The 24299-nt window shown below is 46.7% G+C and overlaps 1 protein-coding gene across 6 annotated transcripts in view; it reads right to left on the reverse strand.

The window, feature by feature from the left end:
• Positions 1–876: 876 nt before the first annotated feature.
• The window catches only part of LOC149356205 (uncharacterized), a 35748-nt gene continuing 12325 nt past the window's right edge, over positions 877–24299 (reverse strand). For 2 of the 6 annotated variants that reach the window (XM_089584139.1, XM_089584135.1), the window contains 8 exons: positions 20151–20498; positions 18511–18737; positions 14809–15073; positions 10166–10352; positions 8395–8652; positions 6273–6370; positions 2851–3034; positions 877–1060 (listed from right to left, as the gene is read on the reverse strand). In XM_089584139.1, the coding sequence (XP_089440265.1) occupies positions 975–1060; positions 2851–3034; positions 6273–6370; positions 8395–8652; positions 10166–10352; positions 14809–15073; positions 18511–18737; positions 20151–20498 (1653 nt within the window). In that variant the 3' untranslated portion in view covers positions 877–974. Of the gene's footprint in view, positions 1061–2850; positions 3035–6272; positions 6371–8394; positions 8653–10165; positions 10353–14808; positions 15074–18510; positions 18738–20150; positions 20529–22680; positions 22729–24299 lie in introns of all 6 variants that reach the window. The other 4 variants (XM_089584138.1, XM_089584134.1, XM_089584136.1 and 1 more) reach the window with 4 other exon arrangements.

The following is a 24299-nucleotide window of genomic DNA, read 5'->3' on the forward strand; positions in this document are numbered from 1 at the left end:
AGAGCGGGTGAGGGAACAACCGCGGGTAAATGACATCTTAGCCGAATTCTTGAAGAAATGGGCTTGCACAGGGGATGTAATGCGAAAGCAAGATGACCGTTGCTCCTTAAGGGTAACGGAGTGGATTCCATGAGAAGGAAAGTCTAGCAGGTTGCGGCAGAGAGTTAGATGGGTGGATGCAATTAAGTTTGTGAGGATATGGTAGCCGCAGCTGGGAAAGGGCACGGGTAATTGGAGACACGTGGGAGAGGCCTTTCCCCCGAAGTGGGAGTAGTGAGGCGAATGATGATGACGATGATCTTTTTAAGGTCAATCTATGTGTCCTCTCCCCTCGAAAAGTTTCTTTGAATAGTGAGTGGGGACCAATGCACCATGTCTTGCGATAAATGCATGGCAACATTTATTCGTCTGTTAGCCGGCCTAATATTTTCAGTAATTCTTAGTGAAGCACGCCATTAGGAGTCTTTTTACTTTCTGTACATTTACATTTACTTGCTCTACTTTGTAAGCAGATCACTAATCAGGTCTTTTGTACTTGCAGATATCGTTTGTTTGGGCTCGTGGAAATAGCTTTCCCGCATCAGCATGCAAAGCGTGTACACATGATTAACGTAATAATATAACCTTGTATGCGGGTCTCTCTTGTATGAAAGGGAACAGAAAAGTTTGAGCATGCAGTTAAGTATTGCTACAAATTATGTGGGTAAAGCACAGTTTTTCCTATCTCACAATTTTCCTCTTAGCCCATAACATCGAGAAGCCGGTTTTGAATTTAAGAGATATTACTCAAAATATTTAATTTTGAACCAACTTGTTCTTCCCTTTCGCAATAGAGTAATCTGTAGGAGCTTTCATAACTAATGAAAAAAAGTCAAGACACGTAACAGATGTATAATTCACTTTGAGAATACGCGGTAAAAGTACATAACGAAATTAAATATTCATATTAATAGAATTTTCGTCGCGGACGAAATTCATAGTCTGCCCAAAACAGAAAAGCCATCTTCGGGCCAGGTCCACAGCAAGAACGACGACAGCCAGTGGTTCCGCATTTTGCTGTCTGTGTAGAAGTAAAAAGAAAAAAAGAAAAAGATAAATGAAGAATAAAGTTGTTTTCATGCATTGTAATCGGAGTGTACTATCCTAACAAAACTACAGATGTCAGTACAATGATACCAGGAAACCGCTGAACGCTGTTAAAATCAATGCAACTGTCGCCGAACCAGTGAGATGCCTTTGCAAAGCTATCGCTATTGAGCCAGTGAGCGTGACAGCTGGCGAAACACTCGCGTGGGAGGCTCTGTTTAGCCCTGCTCTTCAGATTAAAATCGTAGGTTTGATTTCCGGGCCGAGATCACAAACTTTTAATGGATGGAGTATGTACCAAAGGTGCAACCCAGAGATTTGGCTGCACGGCAAATAATTGGAGAAAGCAGTTCAAATGACTGAATATAGCCTTCGTGCTGCAACTTTGGGAAAATAACAGAATTGTCTATTGCGTTGAGCAGACAATGCTCCTATAAAAAATGAATCTGGAAACGCTTCTAACAATAGTAAACATATTAACAACAAAAAATTCAAGCCTGCCCACTAGAGATCTGCGCATATACTGCTTGTTGTAGTGAATTATTACAAGAAAAAAGTAAATTGTGATCATAAATTCGTTCCCGTTCAAAATTGTTTTTGTCTAAAATTATTGGATATATAAAGCTTTGAAAAATTACCCCGTATACAGCTGTCTGGCTGTGCATTGAGGAATGAGTTCCAGAATAGAGCACGAACGACAACACCAAAACACAAGGAACCGGAGGAACTAGCCTAATTCAGCTATCACTGTAACAAATAGCGCGAAGAAGATGAAGGTGTCACAAGCGAAGTGAATGCAAGTACAGTCAATCCCGGATATATAGAACCCGGATATATCGAATTATTGCCTATACCGAACAGATGTAGAATCCCCTTGGGAATCTCATGCAAAAGTATAGAAAATTTGTTTACGTTTATCGAACTCCTGTGCACCCTATATTTGATATATCGAACTCCGTGCCATGCCGAGCCCCCGCAAGTGCGCTTCTCCCAGTATGCGCCACCCTGGAAGTGGGCTTCTTCCACTAGCGCGCGCTCCTGCAAATGGGCTTCTCCTAATAAGAGTTCACGCGGCGCTGGCCTTGGACAGCTGCGCTCTTAGTCACTGATGGGAACTTTGTGGGGGGTGTGAAAGGAAATGGGAATGGCCATAAGGAGCTGGGAAGAGAGAAACCCTGCTGGCCGCAGGCCCGCAGACACCTAATTTCTGATGCTCACATCGTGGCTGACATCATCGATACCGAGGAAGCGGACCCGAGCAGTGAGGAAGATTGTGCGAAGAGGCCCAGCCGCCATGCACTGCGGCTGAACTTGCATCCGCATTCAGCGTCATTCGTCGCTGTTGTGGCGCAATGGAGGGCACTGGACTTTCTCATTTGGATACTATCAACAAGCTTGAGGACAGCTTAATGAACTGCATGGTGCAGAGGAAGAGGCAAGCAAAGCTCACTGACTTTTTTCTTGCGAAATAAAGCGCGCTGATCGTGGAGTTGTGCTTTCGTTTTTGTGGACTTGAGAGGAGTAAATCGGTAAGTTCCCACTTGCTACGATCCCGGGAAATTGTCCGAGATTTGCGCAGTTTTAAAATAAGCGTCTAATAGACATATTTTATATTACGAATTATTGATATATCGAACTTTTTCGCGATCCCCTTCGAGTTCGATATATCCGGGATCGACTGTAATAACATTTTCAGTAATTGTCGGTGTCAATCAGCAGGTGGCATGCACTCACTTTCGACGAATCGGTACATTGCCTACATACCGAGAAGGTAGTTCCTCTGCGTTAGATATCCGACCAGCAGGGGACCCAGCGCGCCGCTGTTCCCGTGGCCGATCCACCGATTGTCCATTATGTAGAACGTGTGCGAAACGGTGTGCGTCCAACGGGCTGTGATCGGCATCCACATGCACATGGCCATCAAGTCGCAGTTCACGCTCAGCTTCTCCTGTGTGAGGGGAGAGCAGCACACAGGCAGGTCAAGGCATAAAAAAGTGGGCCATGCAGGTCATTGCTCGTCTTCATCATCAAGAGTTAAAAGAAAAAAAAGAAAGAAAGAAAGAAAGTAAGTATTTATTTAGCATAAAACATGAAATACAAACACAGAACTTCAGGGACCCAACAAAATTTGTTTAAGGGTCCCGACTTTTTTTTTTTTTTTTAAACACTTCTCATGGTACTGCATCGGCCATCGTCAGTAAATTTTCTGGCTAGCCAACAGGTAGAAGGTAGGCGATAAGGCGGAAAATTTCCTCGATTTCGCTGCTGTGAATCAGCAGCTTGTCCAACTCTTTCTGTTAAACTCGTGCGTTACGTTCTTCAGACGAACGTATGAGTCCAGCTGGTGCCGCGAAGCGTACGCACGGCAACAGCCAACTAGATCCCATGCTTTATAACGCTGTCGGCTCTCTTGAATTGGATGCTCACGGTAAAACACCTGCATACATCTACATTTGCGTTGCCAGTGCCCCTGTACGCAACATTTTTCTCGAGTGGATTTGGTGCTTGGACACACAGCCTGAAGCATAATTTCACGCACGTTCCGCTGCATTGCTGACGTTACCGTGCAGCAAGCGGTTTACTATTGCCGGTCATATGATGGACACATGTGACGCGGAAACTTTCGCAACTAGGAAATACTTTCGCAGAGACAGTTTTTTTACAGTCAGCGAGGTGAGTACTTGAGCTCTGTTATACTGCGTCCTGCGTTGGTAAACAATGAGGATGATAAAGGTGGGTTGTGAACAAAGCCTAACGAAAGTTTGCCTACCTTATTGGGGGACTTGTTTTGAAGCTTGATTTAATTTGGATGCAAAACTTTTGGATTAAACAGCGCACGAGTAACCCCTATCTTCTGCTATTTTTGCGCCACTAAGAACGCTGCAGACCATGCATGATTGCTTGTTTGAACCTTTAGAGGGCAGAGGATGCCGAGACATTCTTCTCCACAGACGCCACCATGTTCCGATTGGGGGCTTTGTTAGTCAACACTGGTTCGGGCAGGGCGAAGCAGCCTATGGGATATGGAAATCACTAATTCAACTGGACCGAACCTTAGTGTCATTCGTCTGAGCCGCAGGTTTTGCCACAGTGTGGGCAGCCACGAAATTTTGCTGCTAAGTTCATGGCGCTTACTTCGCCGTACTCTCTGACTGCTCTACCAGGCAGTGGCTGCTCGCGGAGCTTAGCCTCACAGCAAAACGCGTGCTGAGCTGTCGAACTTCAGCTTTAAGAATTCAGTGCATTCACTCGAAAACGCATGTTGTACATGAAATTTTCTTCTCATGTGGAAAATATTACGTAGAACAAACCGGAAGGTGTATCAATGGCACATTTCTCAAGCACCGCAATTCACTTAGATCGACAACAGTTTGCAACCTTGGTGGTCACTGCGTCTACTGTGAATATTGTTTTCGATTGCTTAACCTAAACGCATCTGAAAGAAAGATCTCGGCCAGCACATACGCGAAATCTGGGAAACCTTCATCATTGACCAGAAAAACCAAACCTGTGTCAACACACCGTCCTTCTTTTTCCCACAGGAAATCACATCGTTTAATTACGAGTTTCTTGGTACGTGCTAAGCTGTACTGTAGCTTTTTTGTAATTAGTGTTTACAATACTTTTTGTTGTTCCTTTTGGTTCTGTTTTTGTTTTATGATTTTTCATCTTACACCCCCTCCCCCCTCCCCACGTTGTTAGCAGCTGAGCGTGGCACGTGCATTTCCTTTGGCCTTCGTATCAAGAGTTGTGCCTATTACAACGACCTTTTTATATTTGTTTTCAGGCCTTCAAATACCATATTTTCACGCCTTCTGAAGTAAAAACGTCAGTCGATAGTCGGCGCTCGTCCTGCTGTCTCTTCGTTGCCCCTTCTTTTGCGCTGTTGTTTTTTAAGATTTGTTTTTTCCCTCACACCACTGGGTTGCGCTTCTTTGGTGCTGATTTAGAGACAAGACGCCCATTAATTTTTTTTCTACACATACTTTTCTGAAATAGCCGCATTGATAGGTAATCAGCCTACCAACGTCAGCAAAGATCGGCGTATCCACGTCGCCTGCAGGACAAAGACGCCTTCCATCAACCTCCAATTAACCATGACCCCTCTCAGCAGCGGCCACCTTATCCACGTCACGTACCTAATTTCATCCTCCCCGCTGACCTTCTCCGCCCCCTCCTACGCTCGCCTTCGCTTGGCATCTATCTACCTTGCCTTCTACCTTGCCTTAAGTGCGCTCAGTGTTTGGTGCAACATGCCGGAAGTCGCCGATCGAGTTTAGATCCTGCTTCGGTCAGTCTGCCAACGCCTTTCCGCATGCGCTAAACATCGGCTGTCAAAATGCTGGCCTGAAGTAAAGCACCACCACAAAGTGGCATTCATGACATAGTATGCTAGAACACTGCCACAGTTGCGATGTAACAGGCGGGTCTGCATTACATGGGTTTCTATTGAGAAAACCCGGTAATGTAACGGCCCGAAATGTAGCATCCGGGAATGTAACAAGCAAGGTTTTAATGTAATAGGATTCTTCACCTTTCCTCCCAAGCAGAGCCATGCATTCCACTTTTTGTTCACCTATCTTCCAGACACACCTTTCATAACAGTTCAATGCTTTCTTTTTTCTCATTTTATTACGTCCATACTTCAATTCCAGGACCACAGTCTATCATTTCTTATTCCCCATTTGTTTCAACATTTTCTGCACAGTACTTTCACCTACACCCTTCCACAGTTGGCATCCCCTACACAGATAGCATGTTGACAAGTTCAACATGCTGGTTAAAGCCTTTGCTTTTTCAACAAAAAAGCTCTCTCTCCCTCTGTCTATAATGAAACAAAACAACAGTGTGCAAATAACAGACAGAACTCAAAAGAATACAAAGCCCAGTTGGCTTGGCGTCAGAAATCTGTACGAAACACGATGTCAGAGCAGAACCTTCAGTGTAACTGTGGCTGAAGGCAATTAAGGACGCACAAAGCAGCATTCTGCCAACAGGACAAAGATACGCCCACAACACTGCACTCATCCAAATACAAAATGCACAAACCTCTAGAAGGGTGCTCAATAAGATCCCTGGGGCCACATACTGAAATTACAGTCCAGTGCTGAGCAAAATTTAACTGCTAAAGCACTACAGCTGGCAGCCAGCCAGCACCCGAGCAGCAACACCAATGGCACACCCACCTGGCCATACTGGAGCTTCTCCGTCGTGTCAACTACACCAAGCATGTTGCGGGCACAGTCCACAGGCAACGCGATGCGTGTCTTGTACCAGAGGCCAGCTAAAATGTTAACAAGACAGAAACGGCAGGGCTCACCTCAAGAAATTTGTGGCCATGACACTTTCACTGTTGTCACATCAGCTATACTTACCCAATGGGCACTATTACTCCCATGGATGTCCTGTGGACGTCTTGGACGTCCAAGGGAATTTGTTTACCATTGGGTACATTTACTCGCTTAATAGGGTTAATTGGTTTGGGAACAAAGAGGGTTCAGCTTAAGTTAAGGACAACGCAGCGAGCTATGGAAAGAAAAATGATAGGTGTAACGTTAAGAGACCGGAAGCGGGCGGAATGGGTGAGAGAACAAACACGAGTTAATGACATCCTAGTTGAAATCAAGAGGAAGAAATGGGCTTGAGCAGGGCATGTAATGCAAAGGCAAGATAACCGCTGGTCCTTAAAGGTGCACTGAAGAGGATTCTGAACTTGTCTTTTTGCCGCGGGAACTCGATCTACACGTTCCTAGCATTCTTAGAAACTGCAACTTATTGCCCTGTATGGCCGATTTCCCTAATTAAATCGAATTAACGTCCGGCTCGCGCCCTTTTTTTTTTAATTCTGCCTCGTACGATGGGCGGAGTCGACCAACGCGTGAAGTTCCTTTCAGCCAGCTCCGTGGAGGCTTTTCTTTCGCTTTATTTTGTTGTTTAGCTTTCCATGAATAAATAGTATCATTCGCAGATAATATAGCCGCAAAATAAGCCCGCAGAAATAAAAAAACGCGCGGACTATTTGCTACTACGGACTACTACGTATTACTCCGCCGAGGGCAGAGCGGCAAGCCGCCACGGGACTGGGTGAAAGGCACCACGCGTTGGTCGACTCCGCCCACCGTACGAGGCAGAATTAAAAAAAAAAGGGCGGGAGCCGGACGTTAATTCGATTTAATTAGGGAAATTGGCCACACAGGGCAATAAGTCGCAGTTTCTAAGAATGCTAGGAACGTGTAGATCGAGTTCCCGCTGCAAAAAGACAAGTTCAGATTCCTCTTCAGTGCACCTTTAAGGGTAACGGAGTGGATTCCATGAGAAGGCAAGCGTAGCGGGGGGCGACAGAAAGTTAGGTGGGCGGATGAGATTGAGAAGATTGCGGGGATACAGTGGCCGCAGCTGGCAAAGAACAGGGTTAATTGGAGAGACATGGGAGCGGCCTTTGCCATGCAGTGAGCATAGTCAAGCTGATGATGACTCGCACAATAGATGGACTTCCGTAATGAAAACACTCGGTTATCTGTAACTTCAAGCTCTGAGCCAAGGGAAAGGTGGCATGAACAGTTGGCGACAAAGGTCTCTGAACTGCATGCACCATAAACAAAGCCGATAGCCCTATTATCAGCCATTGGCTGGAGACCACATTTGAACAGGCAAAAGTCAAAACCCTTTTCTTTAATACGTGGTAGCGAAATTATGCGATTGTAGACAAACATGGCTCTATGTGCCTAAATTGCATTCTAGGCATCCTAGAGACTTTGGTCCCCAATAATACAAATGAGCTGCGGCACAGCTGAGTGGCATTGGGAGGCCACCAAAATGCCAGACCAGACGTAGCATACCCACCCAAGTTACTATGTGTGGTCGCAGCTCCCACACCATCGTTACAGTCTATGGAGATTGCGCAGAACACTTCAATTTTGCCCACTGCATACAACGAACTTCCCACAGGGAATTTTACAAATTTGCACGATACCGAAATTCATATCAGCCATGTGTCACTGAGATTCTACTCTAACCGGTAAACTCAGTGGCGTGATCTTTTCTTCTGTTTAGTGAGAAAGCGCGGCTTCGCCAGCAAAGCTGGAAAACCTGGAGCATGTGTGAAGCCTCAACCTTTGACCTTTGATGGAGTACTGCAGGCACAGGCCATCAACAAAAACAGCTCGAAGACCCTTGTCCTCCCTTATGTGCACACGGTGTCCCGCCTTCAAAAAGCGTGGCTCTTGCACTATGAACCAGCGGCAACTATGCGACACACTAGCATTGTTACTCCAATGTCACACATGCACTAGAAACCATTCGACTTACCAAGTGCATTTCTGTACACGGCGAGAAGTAGAGACCGGAAGAAGGGATCCAGGGTCAATTGGAACCCAGCATTGGACAAGTCCTGGTATGGCAGCAGCAACTTAGACCACACCGACAGCAGTTCAATGGCACTGGACTCCTGGACAAGCGCATTGGTGAACTCAAGGATAATGTCCTGTTGCAGCCGTAGGAATGTGTCTGTCGTCACGCCCAGCTGCTCGAGGATGGTGATCAGAGGTCGGTTCAAGGTCACTGACCCTGGAAACGAAAGGAAATAGGAGACCTGCCACTCAGATTGCCAAAATCAGGCTATCCACAAAGACATGAACCACCAAGGTCACCCGAGCAGCAGCGTTCGGGAGCAGTCAAGATATACAGTACGCAGTGGACAAGAAGCGCAGGGCACTGGAAAACAAGGCAGATCACGGCTAGTACAAAGACGTGGCCCAATGACCATCAAATGGTTCACTGCAGAGTCTGCACCACGTTTAGCTGTGATATGCACACCACACTGGTGAGGGATTTTTGGAACGCGGCGTGTTGGCAGTGGTGCGTCGGACCGCGGAGCACCGTACGTGCCAGCCCCGCGTTGCGAGTGGTGTGCGCGAGGCAGGCACAAGGAGCGTAGAGCTACGTGTCAGCAAACCGAGGTGTTGAGGAAGAAATCGCAGCACAAGTCTGGTCATTCAAGCGTGGAAGTGGCAGCTGTCGGATGTTGGATCCGAGCTGCCAGTGACTTCCCTTGGATCATCGACACAAGATCATTAAGCCTCATTCAAGCGTGCAGGTGGCAGCCGTCAGACTTCGGGTCTGTGCTGCCGTGGACGTCCCTTGAATCAACGACGCAGGCCTACTGCGATCGCCACTTTGCTGCCACGGCTTCCTGGGATAGGCTGCACAAGCCGACGGTGTTTGCGGAACGCCGTCGACAGAACCTGGCTACAGTTTTCCTGCTGCAGCTGCCCAGTTCTTGGGGGCGACTGACAAGAGTTCGTCAGCGTCTCCCGTGTCATCTCCGTTGCTCATCTCCTGGCTCTCTACCACTGCCTCTCTGGACGCAACGCCAGCGATGCATCGCAACTCGCCAATCCGCGTCTGTGCTACCTGCAAGGCCTTCCCGCTCCACCTGGGACGCTTTGTATCCGGTGAACTCTCTCCTTTTTGTCTCTAGTGTTGTACTCGTTTCTAGTGTGTGTTTTCCTTGGTGTTTCCGTTTCTTTTATTGGCTCCTTTCCTTTAAAATATAAACACAGCTTCGTTTTGTTTTGTTTGATTTCTCTGTTCTTTTCTTCGAACCTGCAGGCGAAAGCGTTCCCCTCCAGCAGTCGGCGACGCGTCAACCCAATTCGTGACATTAGCACAAGTTATCTCAACATCCAAGCACTGCAATAATTGTTTGATACCTAAAATGAAGTCAGTACCCCCCTTGCTGTAATATCCTGCAGCGCGATGCAGGTAACTAATAAATAAATGCATCAGGCTTGTGAAGGATTAGAGTTTGATATGCCAAGTACCCTCCCCCCTTTTCCAACAATAAAATTGCCTTGGGGCTATGTGCCTGGCTTCGGTGGATGTCAATGAATTATTACACCGTCATGTCTTATCTCTACTAGAGATGCACATAGACAGATGCCTTTTGATATGCACAGTAAAACTCATTGCAGCTCACCCCTTATGTATAATGCCCCCAAGAAGGGGCCTTTAAGGAAATGAAAATGAAATGAAATGAAAGTGTGCTTGCAAAAAGACAGTCAAAGAAGCCGATACTCACGCGGTGCCGAGATCTTGGTCACCTCAAGGTACTCTGAGCTGGTGCATGGGAACTTGCGCATGCTTGGACGCAGGCACAGCAGTTTGGAATCCGACAGCGTGGGATTAACACAGAGCATGCCCTTGGCGCCCGCATACCGGATCTGGATTGCTGAAGGGTGGTCCTTCAGCTTCAGGATCTTGTACACCTGCACGACAGATTCGGGTCAGAGACTCGCAATACCAGTTGCCAGTGGCAAAGTAGCGGATGAGATGATTCCCATGGACGTCGTCGCAGCCACACAACTCGGCCATGACTCTGTCCGTCCGTCCGTTACATGAAACGTTTGTGATTTGTGGTGTTTACACCAGATGGTGCCACACAACCAAGCGTGCTAATCACTATGCTATGCCAACTCCCTGCCAACGCATATGCAGTTCTCCTTGTCTAGTGTAAGGGCGCTGGACAGTGTTGCGGGAATTTAGCCTCATCGCACTTTAGATCACCATAGTGCCCCCCTCAAAATTTTTGCCCTTTGAAGCTGGACTTGATGAAAGCTCTCCCTCTGGTTGTCTGAGCTGAGATCACTCGGCACACTGCTTTCACAGACTAAAATGTCAGAAGACTGTGCTGATGCAGAACTGGAAAAGGAAGGATGAAACAACAATTCTGCCTTTATACTAGTTCGTTTTTGCCAAGGAATCAAGTCACCCGAAATTGATCAAAGTTCTTAATGTACACTCACTGTGACAAGTTTATGAAGCGCAACTTTGACAAAAAAAAACATTTTGAATCTAGGGCGCACTGCTTGAGAATTTAATGGTGCACTGCTCAATTAACACACGTAAAATTATACTGTATACCATATTTACTCAGCTCTAACGCGAATTTTTTTCCCCGAAAAACTCTTATAACAATGACATGCAGGTTAGAATTAGAATTGAGTACGAAAATGAAACTATGCAAGAAACAACCCCCCCCCATTTTTTTCTTTCTTTCTTTATTCAATACTGCAGACCTTGCACAGGTCCAAGCAGGGTGAGGAAAAAGATAAACAAAGCAATACAAATGAAGGCAACGAAGCTATTGTAATTGACATCACAAAAATTGTGGCTTGGTGTTGCTGGTGCACTGATACAGTCAAGGCTCGTTAACTCGACCCCCGTCAATTAGGAAATACAGATAATTCGAACAGCTTGCACAGTCCCGTCTGGTGCCCATGGAAGTCAATGGCATCAGACGCTCACTAATTCAGACGCCATGTATCTCACATCAGTTCCTTCGAACCGCTTCACTAAAGGAGGTGCGTCCAGGTACGGCTGGCATGGAAGTTTTCATCAAAATAGCCCTTCTCAAACTGAATTGCATGCTGTAGAGTTGCCCACGCACCTTTGATATTTGTCCAACGGAAGGCAGGATGAAAAATGGACGGCCCCTGCCTCTGAGACCAGTCTAACGCTTAGTTTCATTTGTGTTTTCCTGAGCTCAGTGCCAGCACTCAGCAATGGCGGCCGTCGACCGTACATCAGCCAGCCAACCGAACACAGGGGTGCACTGTTTAGGGCATTGATTCGCACCTCTGCGCGGTCCGCCCACTTCCACCCACGTGATTCTTCACGCGTGCCAAAACTGTACGCTCATCAAGCACCGTTTGTTCTTTGTGCAAGAAGCATAAAAATCTGGGCGTATTACGACTGAAGACAATCTACCTTTCTTTGACCATGAAAACTGGGTGTGTGTTACAATCAAGGTATTTTCTGCCTTTTCTCTTTTTCTGCCTCAATTACATCTACGTTCCATGACTTATGTCTTGCATGTTTTCCTCACTGTGTTGTAGTATTTTGGCCCCCATACATGCAGCTGTGAAAACGACTTAGGTTGCTGTCTTTCCTTCATGATCTTTTTTTTAGTGCTCTAGGACTAGAGCCCCCCATGTTGATTTCGCCACTGTGAGTCTGTTCGGTACCACCGTGCTCCCCATAGCAGGTGGCAGTTCAATTCATGACTTCTGTCGAGAGGTTGCTCGGGAAGAGCAACCTGGGTCACACAAGCCCCACCAGTGGCAGCACCTGCCACCAGGGGGCAGTGGCGCACCGCTTAATCGCTGCACCACTGTGGCAGGAGTTGTGTGAGGACTCCCAGGGATATATGATTGTGCAGCAGAGAATCACTAATTCGGCATATATATGGGCAACAAACCATTAACACATCAAGCCTAGTTGATCTTGAAAAGAGTCTCAAACCGAAACCAAACTGCTAGCACACCTAATCCGTATTCAACCCAACTAAGCTAAATTGTCTGCCACTTTTTTTTTTCACACTTCCTTCCAGACGTAATACATACACATCAAATTTCATACGGCTTTTAAATCTGGAATTGCAGCCTACAACATACCCACATAAAGCTCTCCGCAGTTGTATGACCAATATCTATGCAGCATCATTGTTGTACTTTTGAGGGTTGTGTACAGGCGTGTCTGTCATCTCTTCTTGCTCAGCTCTTGAGGCACTCGTGAGTCTGAAATGAGCAGTGTCTGCCAGCTACAAGGACACCTCGCCACATTGGTAAGGGTTAACGAATTGCAGCCAGAAGAACCGCTGCGTAGCGTCCACCGGCAATCAGACACCCGCCAAGCAACAAAACCTTGAAAACACCACCCTTCCACCATGCCCTACAGGTAATGGCGACACAGACTTTCAACAAGACTCACCCCTCTACACAGCAGGCAGGCATGGTGAAGACCTTAGCGCCCATACCCAATGGACAATGAAACTCCCACGAATGTCCTTCGGACGTCTAAGATATCCGAAGGATGTCCAAGAGAGTTTCAATCCCCATTGAGATACCAGTACAGCACCCGCAAGTCACAATAACCATCTGCTCACATTTACACCGAGGAGAACAGATACGCTGACGCTGTCTCAGAAATTTCCCACAAAATGCTACCCAGTGGCACACAGGCACCACCACCATGGCAAGGCATCTCTGACAAACCCATGCATCGGTCAAGTGCACAATGGCGACAAGCAGTGCGATGGCAGAGGAGCGGTGCAACCAACACACAGGCCCCATGCTGGTGAAAGAACTGGGTAGAGACGGGCAGTGCTCTGTGAACGATCCTTGCGTCGGTCACTTGCCAAAATGACCGATGCAAGGTGATCACATCAGCATCGTGCGTACAACTATCGGGCACGTGGCGGGCACACAGATGCCACAGCACTACACCATTCAAGCAGGCATCGGAACAGTTACCGTCGGCAAGGGCACCGCTGATAACCGCAGTCAGCTCGTGATAATCCAAACTCTACCCATTCATACTTATAGTGTTTCGTTTCAGAGTCCTTAAACTTTGGCTGCTTCACGAGGTTGCAAGCGCACTTTTGTTATACTAGCTCAATTCAAGCTGTGGTCTCTGCAAAACTTCTTTAGGCAAAGTACCATATATGCTCTCGTAATGAACCCACTCGCATAACGAATCCTTCGCCTACTTCTGCTGTCCAGAATTTACTTTTTTTTTTAGACTTTAGCTCTTTGTAGCAGGTTCCTCAGTTTTTGTGCAGTTTAATGACCCAGAACATTCCACGACAGAAGGAATCAGTTATTTAGCCACGAAAGACTTCAATTTTGCCTCGCGGCACTTTAAGCCACATCAGCAGCATCGTAAAGGCAACCGACTCAAGTTACACCCACCTCCAATAGAAGGTGCCATTGGTACCATATGAGTAGGGGTTGGACATTTCGGTTTAAACTGGGGGGAAAAAAAGCCCGACAAAAGTACGCTAATTTCAGTTTTCGAAATTTGGTTTTAACCGAAAAAGGTCAGTATTCTTGGCATGCAAGACATAGATAGCTGGCTGATGAATGCGAGTTACACTCAGTCAAAGCTGAAATGCATGATGCGACAATGGTGTACATTGTTGGATAAGTAGCGTAGTTGTGCAATTTGAGGTACTGCTCCGCTAGCTTACACGCCTCTGCAGAACAGGAAGCACCACAGCCTGCAAGCTAAGCACTGTTTGTTCACTGTCATCACCTGCTTAGGGCAGTTAGTCGGTTAAGTAGGCTAATCAACTGCTTACAGGACACTGACATGAAAGCCCACATGGGCATCACGAAAAAGTATGTTCCGGCTACTGCGACGATTGGGCGGCAGTTCCATCGCTGGTATGAACAGGCAGACCACGTACAAAAACAGCTCAAAGTACTAGCATTTGCACACTCATTACTGTAAATAAATTGTCCATGATTACAAAAACACTGAGTACGCTTCAACTGACTTCACCATGCAAGATTGCTGCACTAAATCACCGCGAAAAGTCAGTATTTCATTCCTCGAAAATCATTGATATTCGGCGCAAAAAAAAAGAAAAAAGTCCGCCAAATTTTCATAAATTAAATACCGAGAAGTCCAACTCCTACATACGAGAAAATGGCTCAGTTGTAACAATCTCTGACAGCGGGTGGTTCCACCCACACCGTGACTTCGTACTCTGGAGACTCAAAGCTGAAGTCATAAAGCGCGGCTTCGAATGACCAAATTCCGACAGAAGCCTCCCCATAACGAACAACGCCACAAATGTGCGGCCAAACGAGTTTCAACTAACACGAGCCTACTGCAATCGCCACCTGGCTCTGGCCAGCACCAGACCGCATGCCCCCTCACCTCTTCAGCAAGCGGCACGGACATCATGCCGACACCATCCGAGAAGACATACGGCTTGCCGCTGACAGGGTGGGCCCCACCAACGAGGTCTGGGACGTCGACGACCTCGTGGGGAATCACCCGCACGGCCTGCTCCGTCGAAGAGAAGCACTGACCCATGCGCGCCATGCGCTTCGCCACATTGTGGATGCCTTCGAAGCGGCCCATCCAGTCGCGGATGGTCATCGCGCTGTTGCGCTTCTCGTCCACCGCGTACATCCACGTCCTGCGTGCGACATGGATATCGATGCAGGCACTGCTTACAAAACACCATCTCCTCATACCAGAAATCATTAGAAAGCTAGATGGCTTGCAAGTGAATTTTACCAAACACTGATCAAAACCTGTTTAGATTCAGGTGTAATGGAAAAGTGTTACCACATTTAACAGAATAAGGAATATCAATACCAATGAAATGAGGATTTATAATTTTAATTTGGCATTGAAAGTCGCATAAAGAGGCTGAAGCAACACTCTGCAATGGAGCAATGCTTACTATTGCTGTATGCCGCCATGTGGCTGTATCTCAGTGAAATATGGTCTTTACGTTCTCAGTATATGTGCAGTGTTGTTTTTTTTGTTTACTGAAATAAGCTCGTTATGCTTTGATATGGTTTAGGCTCTTTTCAATATGTCTTCGTACGCTGAAAACCTGGCACCCCTTTAACAATGTCGTTGAAGTGCTTGGGGTTGTTACAAGACGATGCCACAGCATTTTGCTTTTTTTTGGAGTTGGCAGTATCTTGCATTGTTGCATTCAAAGCGTAACAAGGTTACATGTTACAGTGCACTCTACACAATCCTAAACTGTACAATCAATCAGTGTCTCATGTCTAAGGCCCATCGAAGGCCTCTCAAGTAGACTTGCTGGCGAAAATCCAGTCTTTATGCTGCCACCAATCACGCACACATAATTCATTAAAACTGAGCACACAATAAAGTGACCCGACTGCCACTTGCTTCTTCACACAAGATCACCTTTTTTTTTTAATCCTGCGTTGGTGTCAACAAGGAGTCTCCTTGCAACTGATGCTTCCATGTCAGCTCAAGTCCAGGTCGGAGCTGATGGGACACTTCAGATACTCACGAGGCCTATCAGCATCCACGAATGCGATAGGTGATATGTCGATATCAACAAAAGAGAGATACCAAGTTGCCATTTTGTGATGCTGATGACAATAGGGTGCTGCTGGTGTAGTTTCATTTTTGTACTTGATTCTAACATTCATGTCATTTTTAGATGATCTCTTTTCCGAAAAAAGGTGCGCATTAGAATCAAGCAAATACGGTAGCACTTGTGACAGGCTTATTGGCAATTAAACCACCCTTTCCACTGTTTATTTTGTCCTTCAGCTTGCCAGCATGAAATTTAGATTTGAGGTGTCGGTGTCTACCCTCATCCTGGCTAGAAAGCTTTGGAGCAGTTGATCTGCCACGGTCATCAGCTTAGCTTTTCTTGTACACTTTGCATGGTTCAGCCCCAAAGTGACCCGACCCAGACTTAACCACGTCACTCTCTTCAAGCAGCCAAAACCACAAGACCCAATGGCCTGACCCAGTGACTTAACCACAACAATACAAAAGTTGCTGGCAGTTTAGCATTGCTAAGCAGGGAATATTGAGCGAAAGCAGGTTTTTGCAGGTGGACACCAACACCATGTACATGAAAGCAAGACTGACGTGTCCACTGACCCAGGGAACCAGTTCTGTGCCTTTCCTTTCGTCAAAATCAACCAAGCTCTACAACATTGTTAACACCAGTGCCCCAACTTGTTTTGTTTGGACTTAAAGGGGCCCAGAAACACTATCTTAGTTGACTGTTTTGCCTGTTGATCGCATACAGTAAGTTACAATGGTGCTATTAGCGTCGGTGTACCACGTATATTCCGTTTTATAATATTTTAATGTCCTCCAAAAAACACATTCATGGCTCCAATGGTGTCCCCACACAGTGGCGGGTTTTAGCAGCGGATATGACATCACCTGGCGCGAGCTTGATGATGGGACAAACAGTGAATATACTGCAAATTGTGTGAATAAATAGAGAAACATTTTGTCACCTGTCTGCGTTTTAAATTAGATCAACAAAAACAACTTGTTTGTCTTGGATAAAAGTCTTAGATAAAAGCTCTGCAAAGCAAGTAAAATAAAAATACACCACCAGGGGCTCTGGCGTGGAAACGACGCTGCCAGCCTCAGCAAGAACGACTTACAGAGAGCAGGAAACCGTGGAGTGCAAACATCCGCGACGTGCTCTGGCAGGCTGTTTTGATTGGTTGCGCCAGGTGCCGTCATTGGGAGAGCGAAACAGGAGTGGGAAGCCCCGCCAAAATCGAGTTGAGGGCAGCGTTTTGTTTGCTTGTATTTTGAAATTTCTTCATTGAATAACTCCCGTGCCTGTGCATCGATTGCTGTAATTCTTTTTAAGTCGGCATCTGTGTGACATCAAGAATCCACCTGAAGTATAGCCGGTATCCCCCTGAGCAGTGTTTCGCAGCCCCTTTAATGCTTAATGCGGTTTTGTTTGGACTTAAGCCACATTTGTTGGAGCTACTCACCCTGAACTGAGAAAGTGCTATTGCCTTATGTTTTATCGCACTCCAGACTGATTAAAAGAGCCATGGCTAGCCTTTGCCTAGGGAATGCCTTGCAGAAGAGCTGCCCACATGCAGTGAATGACAGCTTTCACCAGCAAGTCCGCCGCCTTAGTGACGCGGGTTATTCGGCTGACGTGCTGACTGCAGTTGGTGAGTCAATGCTGCAGATAATTAAGAACCATAACCCACACGAATCCGGAAATGCTAGAGTGGAGGGGAAGATAGTTGAGGCGGCGCCCTATCTTCACGGTGTCTCGCATAGCCTGAAAAAAGTGGCCCAACGGCATGGCAGACGGTAGTCTTCTCTGCGCCTTGTAAGATGTCTAGTTTATGTTCACAGATCGCGCAGGCCAATGAGGGGAGGAAGTCCAACAGCTGCACTGTGAAGCATGCCAACAAGTTTGTTGCTTGTTCGACTCGTGTCGTTTACAAGTTACCCCTGTCATGTGGTAGGGTGTACACGGGCCAAACTGGCAGATGTGTTAATGACCAGGCACGTGAACATAATTTCCTGGAAAATTTTTCTATCAAAATAATCTTCCACGTCATTGCAGGAGTTGTAAAAACTGTGTTCCGGCTTTTAACAACATTTCAGTAATCAGAAAAAGAAAAAAACAGGGAGGAGAGTGAAATCCTTGAGGCCTACCATATTAGGTTGCAAGGCAGTAGTGACACATGCGTCAGTGCACCGTCTTTGCATCTCACTAGGAAGTTAATTTCCTAAGTAGAAGTGTGCGCGTGCAAGTTTGATAGGCAAAATATCTGTCTTTTGTTGTTTGCCAGTTATGGAGCGTGTATCCACTCCTTGGTGATTCACCACATATGTATTTGTTTGTTTTTAAGTGTGTCTGATATGCATGCGTCTTCTGGTGACCTAGGTTGGCCGTTTCTCGATTGAACTTCAGTTGTTAGTCCAGCGTTGTCCTGTGTTCTTCTCCTGGTGTCTCGTACTTTACATGGTTACCTTGTTACTGTTTGGTTTGGTTTTTGAGAAAAGGAAATGGAGCAGTAACTGTGCACGAGCATATACGCCACTTAGGAAGAAGGACCATGGGCAGTAGCATACCCGTGGTCCCGAAGCTGGCTGGTAGAGGGCGCCAGGAACTTGAACTCCCGCAGGCCAACATGCATTCCCTCGCGCATGAAGCGGGCAACAACCGCCTCCAGGATGTCGTCCCGCGACGAGTGCAAGTTGAGCGTGAACGACAGCTTGTCCAGGTTGTCGTCTCTGAATGACACGCGGATGGCGAACTCGGCGTTGAAGTGCCGCAGCACTCTGTTCTCAAAGTGGACCTGCGGCGGACGCGCAATAAAACAGTGCTGCACTCTTGAAGCTACTCTAGACTACCGATGAGCCTGCGGAGAATAACAACAGGACCGCAAAATGAAAGGGCTGCACACCGAAAAACACCGGATCAGGGTGTGCCCAAAGCCGTGCAAGAGAATTCGATTCAATTCTTTCTTCTAGAAGCATGCACAATCCTCGAAATGCTATTTGGGCAAAAGGCTGCATAAAAACAGCTTGCATAGGCCCAGGCACCCAGTTTTCAGCATTGGTTTTGATGTTGTAAGAGATACCATCTCTATGGAACACAAAACAAAAAGGTAACACCTTTAAGGAGACAGTAAGCTATGTACGCAGTACACAATAAAACCACCACTTGCATAAGCAAAAGACGTACTTTAAACAGCAAACATTGAAAATTAAACAATAGTAGAAGAAAAGAAAGTAGAAGTAAAAAAATGCTGTACAGCTTGAAACTTGGCAGAAATTAAGCCAAGTGCTGGCTTTAGCACAAATAAAGAACAAGAGAACAATCTTTCAGAAGTATTTAAATATTCACATAAAACTAATAGCTTCGGTAATTAGTTTTCTCCCCAAACCGTAAAACTGGAATGCCATCTAAAGTTGCTCCATCTCCGAGAGTTAAGATTTTTCTCGATCATTACCTGCATGTTCAAGTGAACGAGTATTGTTTTCAATGCATCATTTTCTTCTTTGTTGCATGCCCGCGCCGCCTTCTTTCTACGTTCATACCCAGCTTTACTTTTCCTGCGCGCGCTGCACGCTTTGCCTCACGGCCTGAAGGTCTTCAAAAAGTTGGCTTCTTCTCGCAACAACTTAGCTTGATGGTGAAGCCACCTCAAAGAGCGCCTTCGGTATTTATTTGCCTCGCGATCCTACACTTCACGCATGCCGTAATGTCATCATTGCACGGGGAGTACATCGCCACGACCAGACGATCTTTACTATGGCAGTTTTTTCGAAAAAGTCACTATAACAAAAAAAAATGTACAGCCGTATAGCTATGGAAGGCAAAATGGGACCGCAGCTTCACTTAACTGTATCCGAGTTTTCACTGTAACCGAGTTCACTATAGGAGGGTGCTACAATTCAGCCAGACGCTCTTTACTAAAGCCATTTCTTCGAAAAAATTACTATAAGCAAAAAAAAATGCACAGCCATCTATGGAAGGCGAAATGGGACCACAGCTTCACTTTAGTATATATCCGAGGTTTTACTATAACCAAGTTTACTATAGCAGGTTGCTACGATTCAGTTTTAGGGAAAAGACATTTTTCAGACCTTGTCTTTCTGCAGACTAACATATGCATTGATACAGAGCCTGCCGACTAATCCCTGTAATTCCTCGACAGGAACCGTAAGAACTAGCATTAAAAAAATGACACAGTCAAGCGCCACACCTGTGAAGGACGCAGAAAGATTCGCCCTGGCGTGATGAACACGCTCCGAACAAGACAGGTGCCGCGAGCAAGCTGTGGGGGCTTCTCGTCCCGAAAGAGGGCGCAGCAAGCCTCGAGCACCTGCTTGAACAGCACGACATTTCCCGCGTCGATGCTGGACACGATGTGGCTGAGTGCCCGCTCCACCATGGACTGCTCCTTCCTCGACTGCTGTTCGAGCTCCCGCATGAGCGTGCCGAACGCCATCTCGGACATGAGCACCATCTGGTCAAAGGTGATGTGCAGGGTGGCCTTGAAGGCATAGGCGCAGGAGAACGGCAGGATCTTCTGGATGGACTCGCACCGCTTCTGCACAGCCAAGTGTAGCCGAGAGTTGTGCTGCGATCCCCACCACCCTTGACTTGTGGGCCACACAGTGCAAAGAAGGACCTATCACTAGATTCGGTAGGGAGAAGGCAGGAAGATGGGTTTTCTGAAAATACGAAGAAGTGAAAAAGGGAGCGGAGGGGGGACAACGACAAGTCCTCATGCCGAAACGTTGGCTAAGCACCCTGATGCTCCCCCTCCCCGGTACACTTCGTGTTGTCCACTACTGGACAGTTAAGCATAAACTGCTGTCTACAAAGCGATATTGCAGCTAAAGGATCTATGCAAACAGTGATCTATGCTGTAACCGGTGTTATCAGACACCATTTAGGTCTCTTATACATGCTGTCTGTCAAGTTGGGGGGGGGGGAGAGCAAACAGAACTGAGTAACAAATAAACAGAAATGTGTTAAGTGCGAAATGTAAGGAGAGATTGGTCCAACATGACTCCTTCCAAGATCTATGCTCCATTTTTCAACAGATTTCTAGAGCGGTTCTTCTCACTCGCCAATGACCAACCCCACCTTTATCACATCACATAATTGACATTTTTCTCTCTTTCATTGGCTTTTTGTACCATCGCTCTTTTCTAAACCCAACATACACCAATATCTCACACACAATACGTTGCCAAGTCTCCAGGTTTTCTCATTCGCTGGCATGCACATCAGTGTTCACGAAATTTTTATTCAGGCACAGCCCCGTCTGCCCAACTCATTTTTGACAGAAAAGTGGTCTCCCGTAGACTGCGCCTAGTTTACTGGATAAACGCATGCAAGGACCCCGCTTTCTTTCCAGATCAGAGGACCAGTTTTCGGGATGCAGCCCATGTACGCAATGCGCGAAATATATATATATGTATATACCGTAAAAACCCGCGTATAATACGAGGTTTTTTCCCATAATTAGCGTCCTAAATTTCCGCCTCGTACTATTTGCGGATCCGAACAAAAATTTTCGAAGTTGCTCGATGTTTTGGTTTCGTTTTTGCGGCGTGGCTATGGCTTCGCTTCGCTATTGGCGCGTGGCTACGGCTTGGCTTCGTTACTCTCGACAAACGACGTCACGACGTCGTTTCTTTGTTGATCCGTTGGGTGCGCCGGGGGGTCACGGTGTGCCGTGCGCCTGTTGACAACACACGTGCTAGCATGTAAGGCACGCTTCGTGAAGTGGATATTGTTTTAGAGAGCACGATGTCACGGTCTCGAAAACAGTACTCGACTACTTTCAAGCGATTTTGGCTGCGGAGAACATCGGCAACGGTGCGTCCGGGAGGCAGTTTGGTGTCGTCGAAGGAAGCATTCGTGGATGGCCACAACAGAAAGAAGCCCTTTTCGCGTGCAGCGGAATGCGACAAAGCTTTCGCGGCCGTTTGATGGTTGTGTAAACAAACCGTTCAAGGACGCAGTCAGGCGGTGCTACGCAGAGTGGATGCGCTCAGGTGAGCCTGCAGTGACGCCAACCGGGCGGCTGAAGCGGGCTTAAGAAGTGCGGCATCTCGAACGCCCTCGATGGCACGGAAGATGAGTACATTTGGGATGATTTGTCGGACAAAGAAATGTTCGAAGAAAGCGCTACTGAAGAACAAAGTAATTGAAGTGAAGTGCGGGATGCGATTTGAATAAATGTCTTCTATGAGCTTGTGTTACTCGTATTATACGCGGGTGAAACTTTTTTTCCCATTTCGCGTCTCTAAATCTTAGCCCCGTATTATATTCGGGTTCGTATTATACGCGGGTTTTTACGGTATATGTATTTTTAAGTAAAAACAACACACCAACCAGGGAATGAGTGGCATTTACTCTACTTGCCTCAGAAAGCGTGCTTTTATCAACTCAGCTCAGCCAGGATATACAGAGTGAAAGAAAGCTCTGTCGGCAAGCACTGCAATTATATAAGAGGGGGCAAATTCACTCTTGCACTTGGCAGTCACGTCTGCCACTGCGCTGAACGCTGCTCTGGACGCTCACTCTTGTACGAGGGGATGCTGAGAAGTTCCTGGCTTTGCCCCCTTTGACGTCAAATTGAAAAATTAGTTTGGTACCACAAAAATGCATGATGTCTGTTTATGTAACTCTGTAAGAATCAGATGTTTCTGATTTTTATAACTATCTTGAATTTCAGGTAGAACGTGAGATGGCAGAGGCACAAGCAAGTTTCACACCTGTGGAGTTACGGGTCGTGATGAACTTTTTGTTTCTGCAGGGAAAGTCTGCAAAAGACATTCACAGTGAGATGTCACAAACACTACGGCAGAAGCGTCCTTCCTACAGCACTGTCAAATCTTGGGTTCCTCGTTTCAAGGTTGGTCATTTCACTGTTGAAGATGAGTCTCGTAGTGGGTGCCCCACAACCTCAACAGACCCGACAACAAGCGGTTCTGTCCATAAGCTGATTCTTGAGGATCGGCGAATATCCGCCAAAAAGATAGCCCAGATACTGGACATCTCCCAGGAACGCATTGGTTTTATTATTACCAATATCCTAGACATGCGCAAGCTATCAGCGAAGTTGGTGCCGAAATGCTTGAACAGTGAACAGAAGGAGGCTCGAGTTGAGGCATTCAGGCTGTTTTGACCAATTTTGATTCTACAAAACACTTTTTGGATAGATTAGTGACTGAGGATGAAGCATGGCCCCACATTTATCATCCCGAAACCAAGGAACAGTCAAAGGAATGGCACCTCAGTGGGTCCCCGCGGCCGAAGAAATTCCGCGCACAGAAATCGGCCAAAAAAGTCATGGCGTCAATTTTCTGGGATAAAGATGGTGTGCTGTCGGTGGACTACCTATCTCAGGGCTGTAGTATAAGTGGGTTATATTACGCTGGCCTCCTCGACAAGCTGATAGAGGAAATTAGACGAAACGCCGGGGAAAGCTGAACAAAGGAATCCTTTTGTTGCAGGACAATGCACCTCCGCACACGTCCAAATTTGTGGCTGTCAAACTGAAAGCCCTCAGTTTCCAATTGGTCCACCATACCCCCTATTCACCTGACCTGGCTCCTTCTGACTACCATCTGTTCCCCAACTTGAAGAAACATCTGAAGGGTCGTCATTTGGACGACACTGCTGACGTCAAACTTGCTGCTGAAAGCTGGTTTGACGACTTATCACATAATTTTTTTTTTAAATAGACTAGAAAAGCTGAAAGAACGATGCAACAAGCGCATATCAGACTCAGGGGGCAATATGTTGAATAAATGTGCACTGTCAAAACTCTGACTACATTCTTTCTGTTCAAAGCCAGGAACCTCGTACTCGTGGCACGTGATGCATCGCCTGCCACGTGATGCACCACTTGCCACGAGTGCAAGAGCGAGCGTCCAGAGCGGCGGACGTGACTGCCAAGTGCAAGAGCGAATCACGTGACACATCACATCCCACAAGTGGCGAGGAGGAACGGCTGAAAAGCAGCCGGCGCAGTGGTGGACGTGACTGCCAAGAGCGCAGCTGCGGCATAGGCGAGTCACATGGCATGACATCATAGTCACATGCATGCACCTCCCATCAGAGGTCAAATCTCAGAGCCAGATGACCTTCAGGCTCAGCATGGGAGTAGTAGAGCTTTTCCCTCTAAAAGGTTCCACAAGCAGTTATAAAGTGGCGATTGCTTTGAAGAGCAGCAGACTTACTGTCAAACCCGCCGACTCCTTGCTAAGCCGCTGGTAACTAAGAGGGTTGTGGCTTTTGTCGGCATTAAGTCTTCACCAGAAGTGCCTGGACCGCTTTGTGGCTTTGGTTTATGTCTGTCTGCCGTTTCTCGTATTCTTCCTTTCTCTTA

Source organism: Amblyomma mixtum, chromosome 3 (assembly GCF_055824585.1).
Source record: "Amblyomma mixtum isolate Tamu chromosome 3, ASM5582458v1, whole genome shotgun sequence".
Taxonomy (NCBI): Eukaryota; Metazoa; Arthropoda; class Arachnida; order Ixodida; family Ixodidae; genus Amblyomma; species Amblyomma mixtum.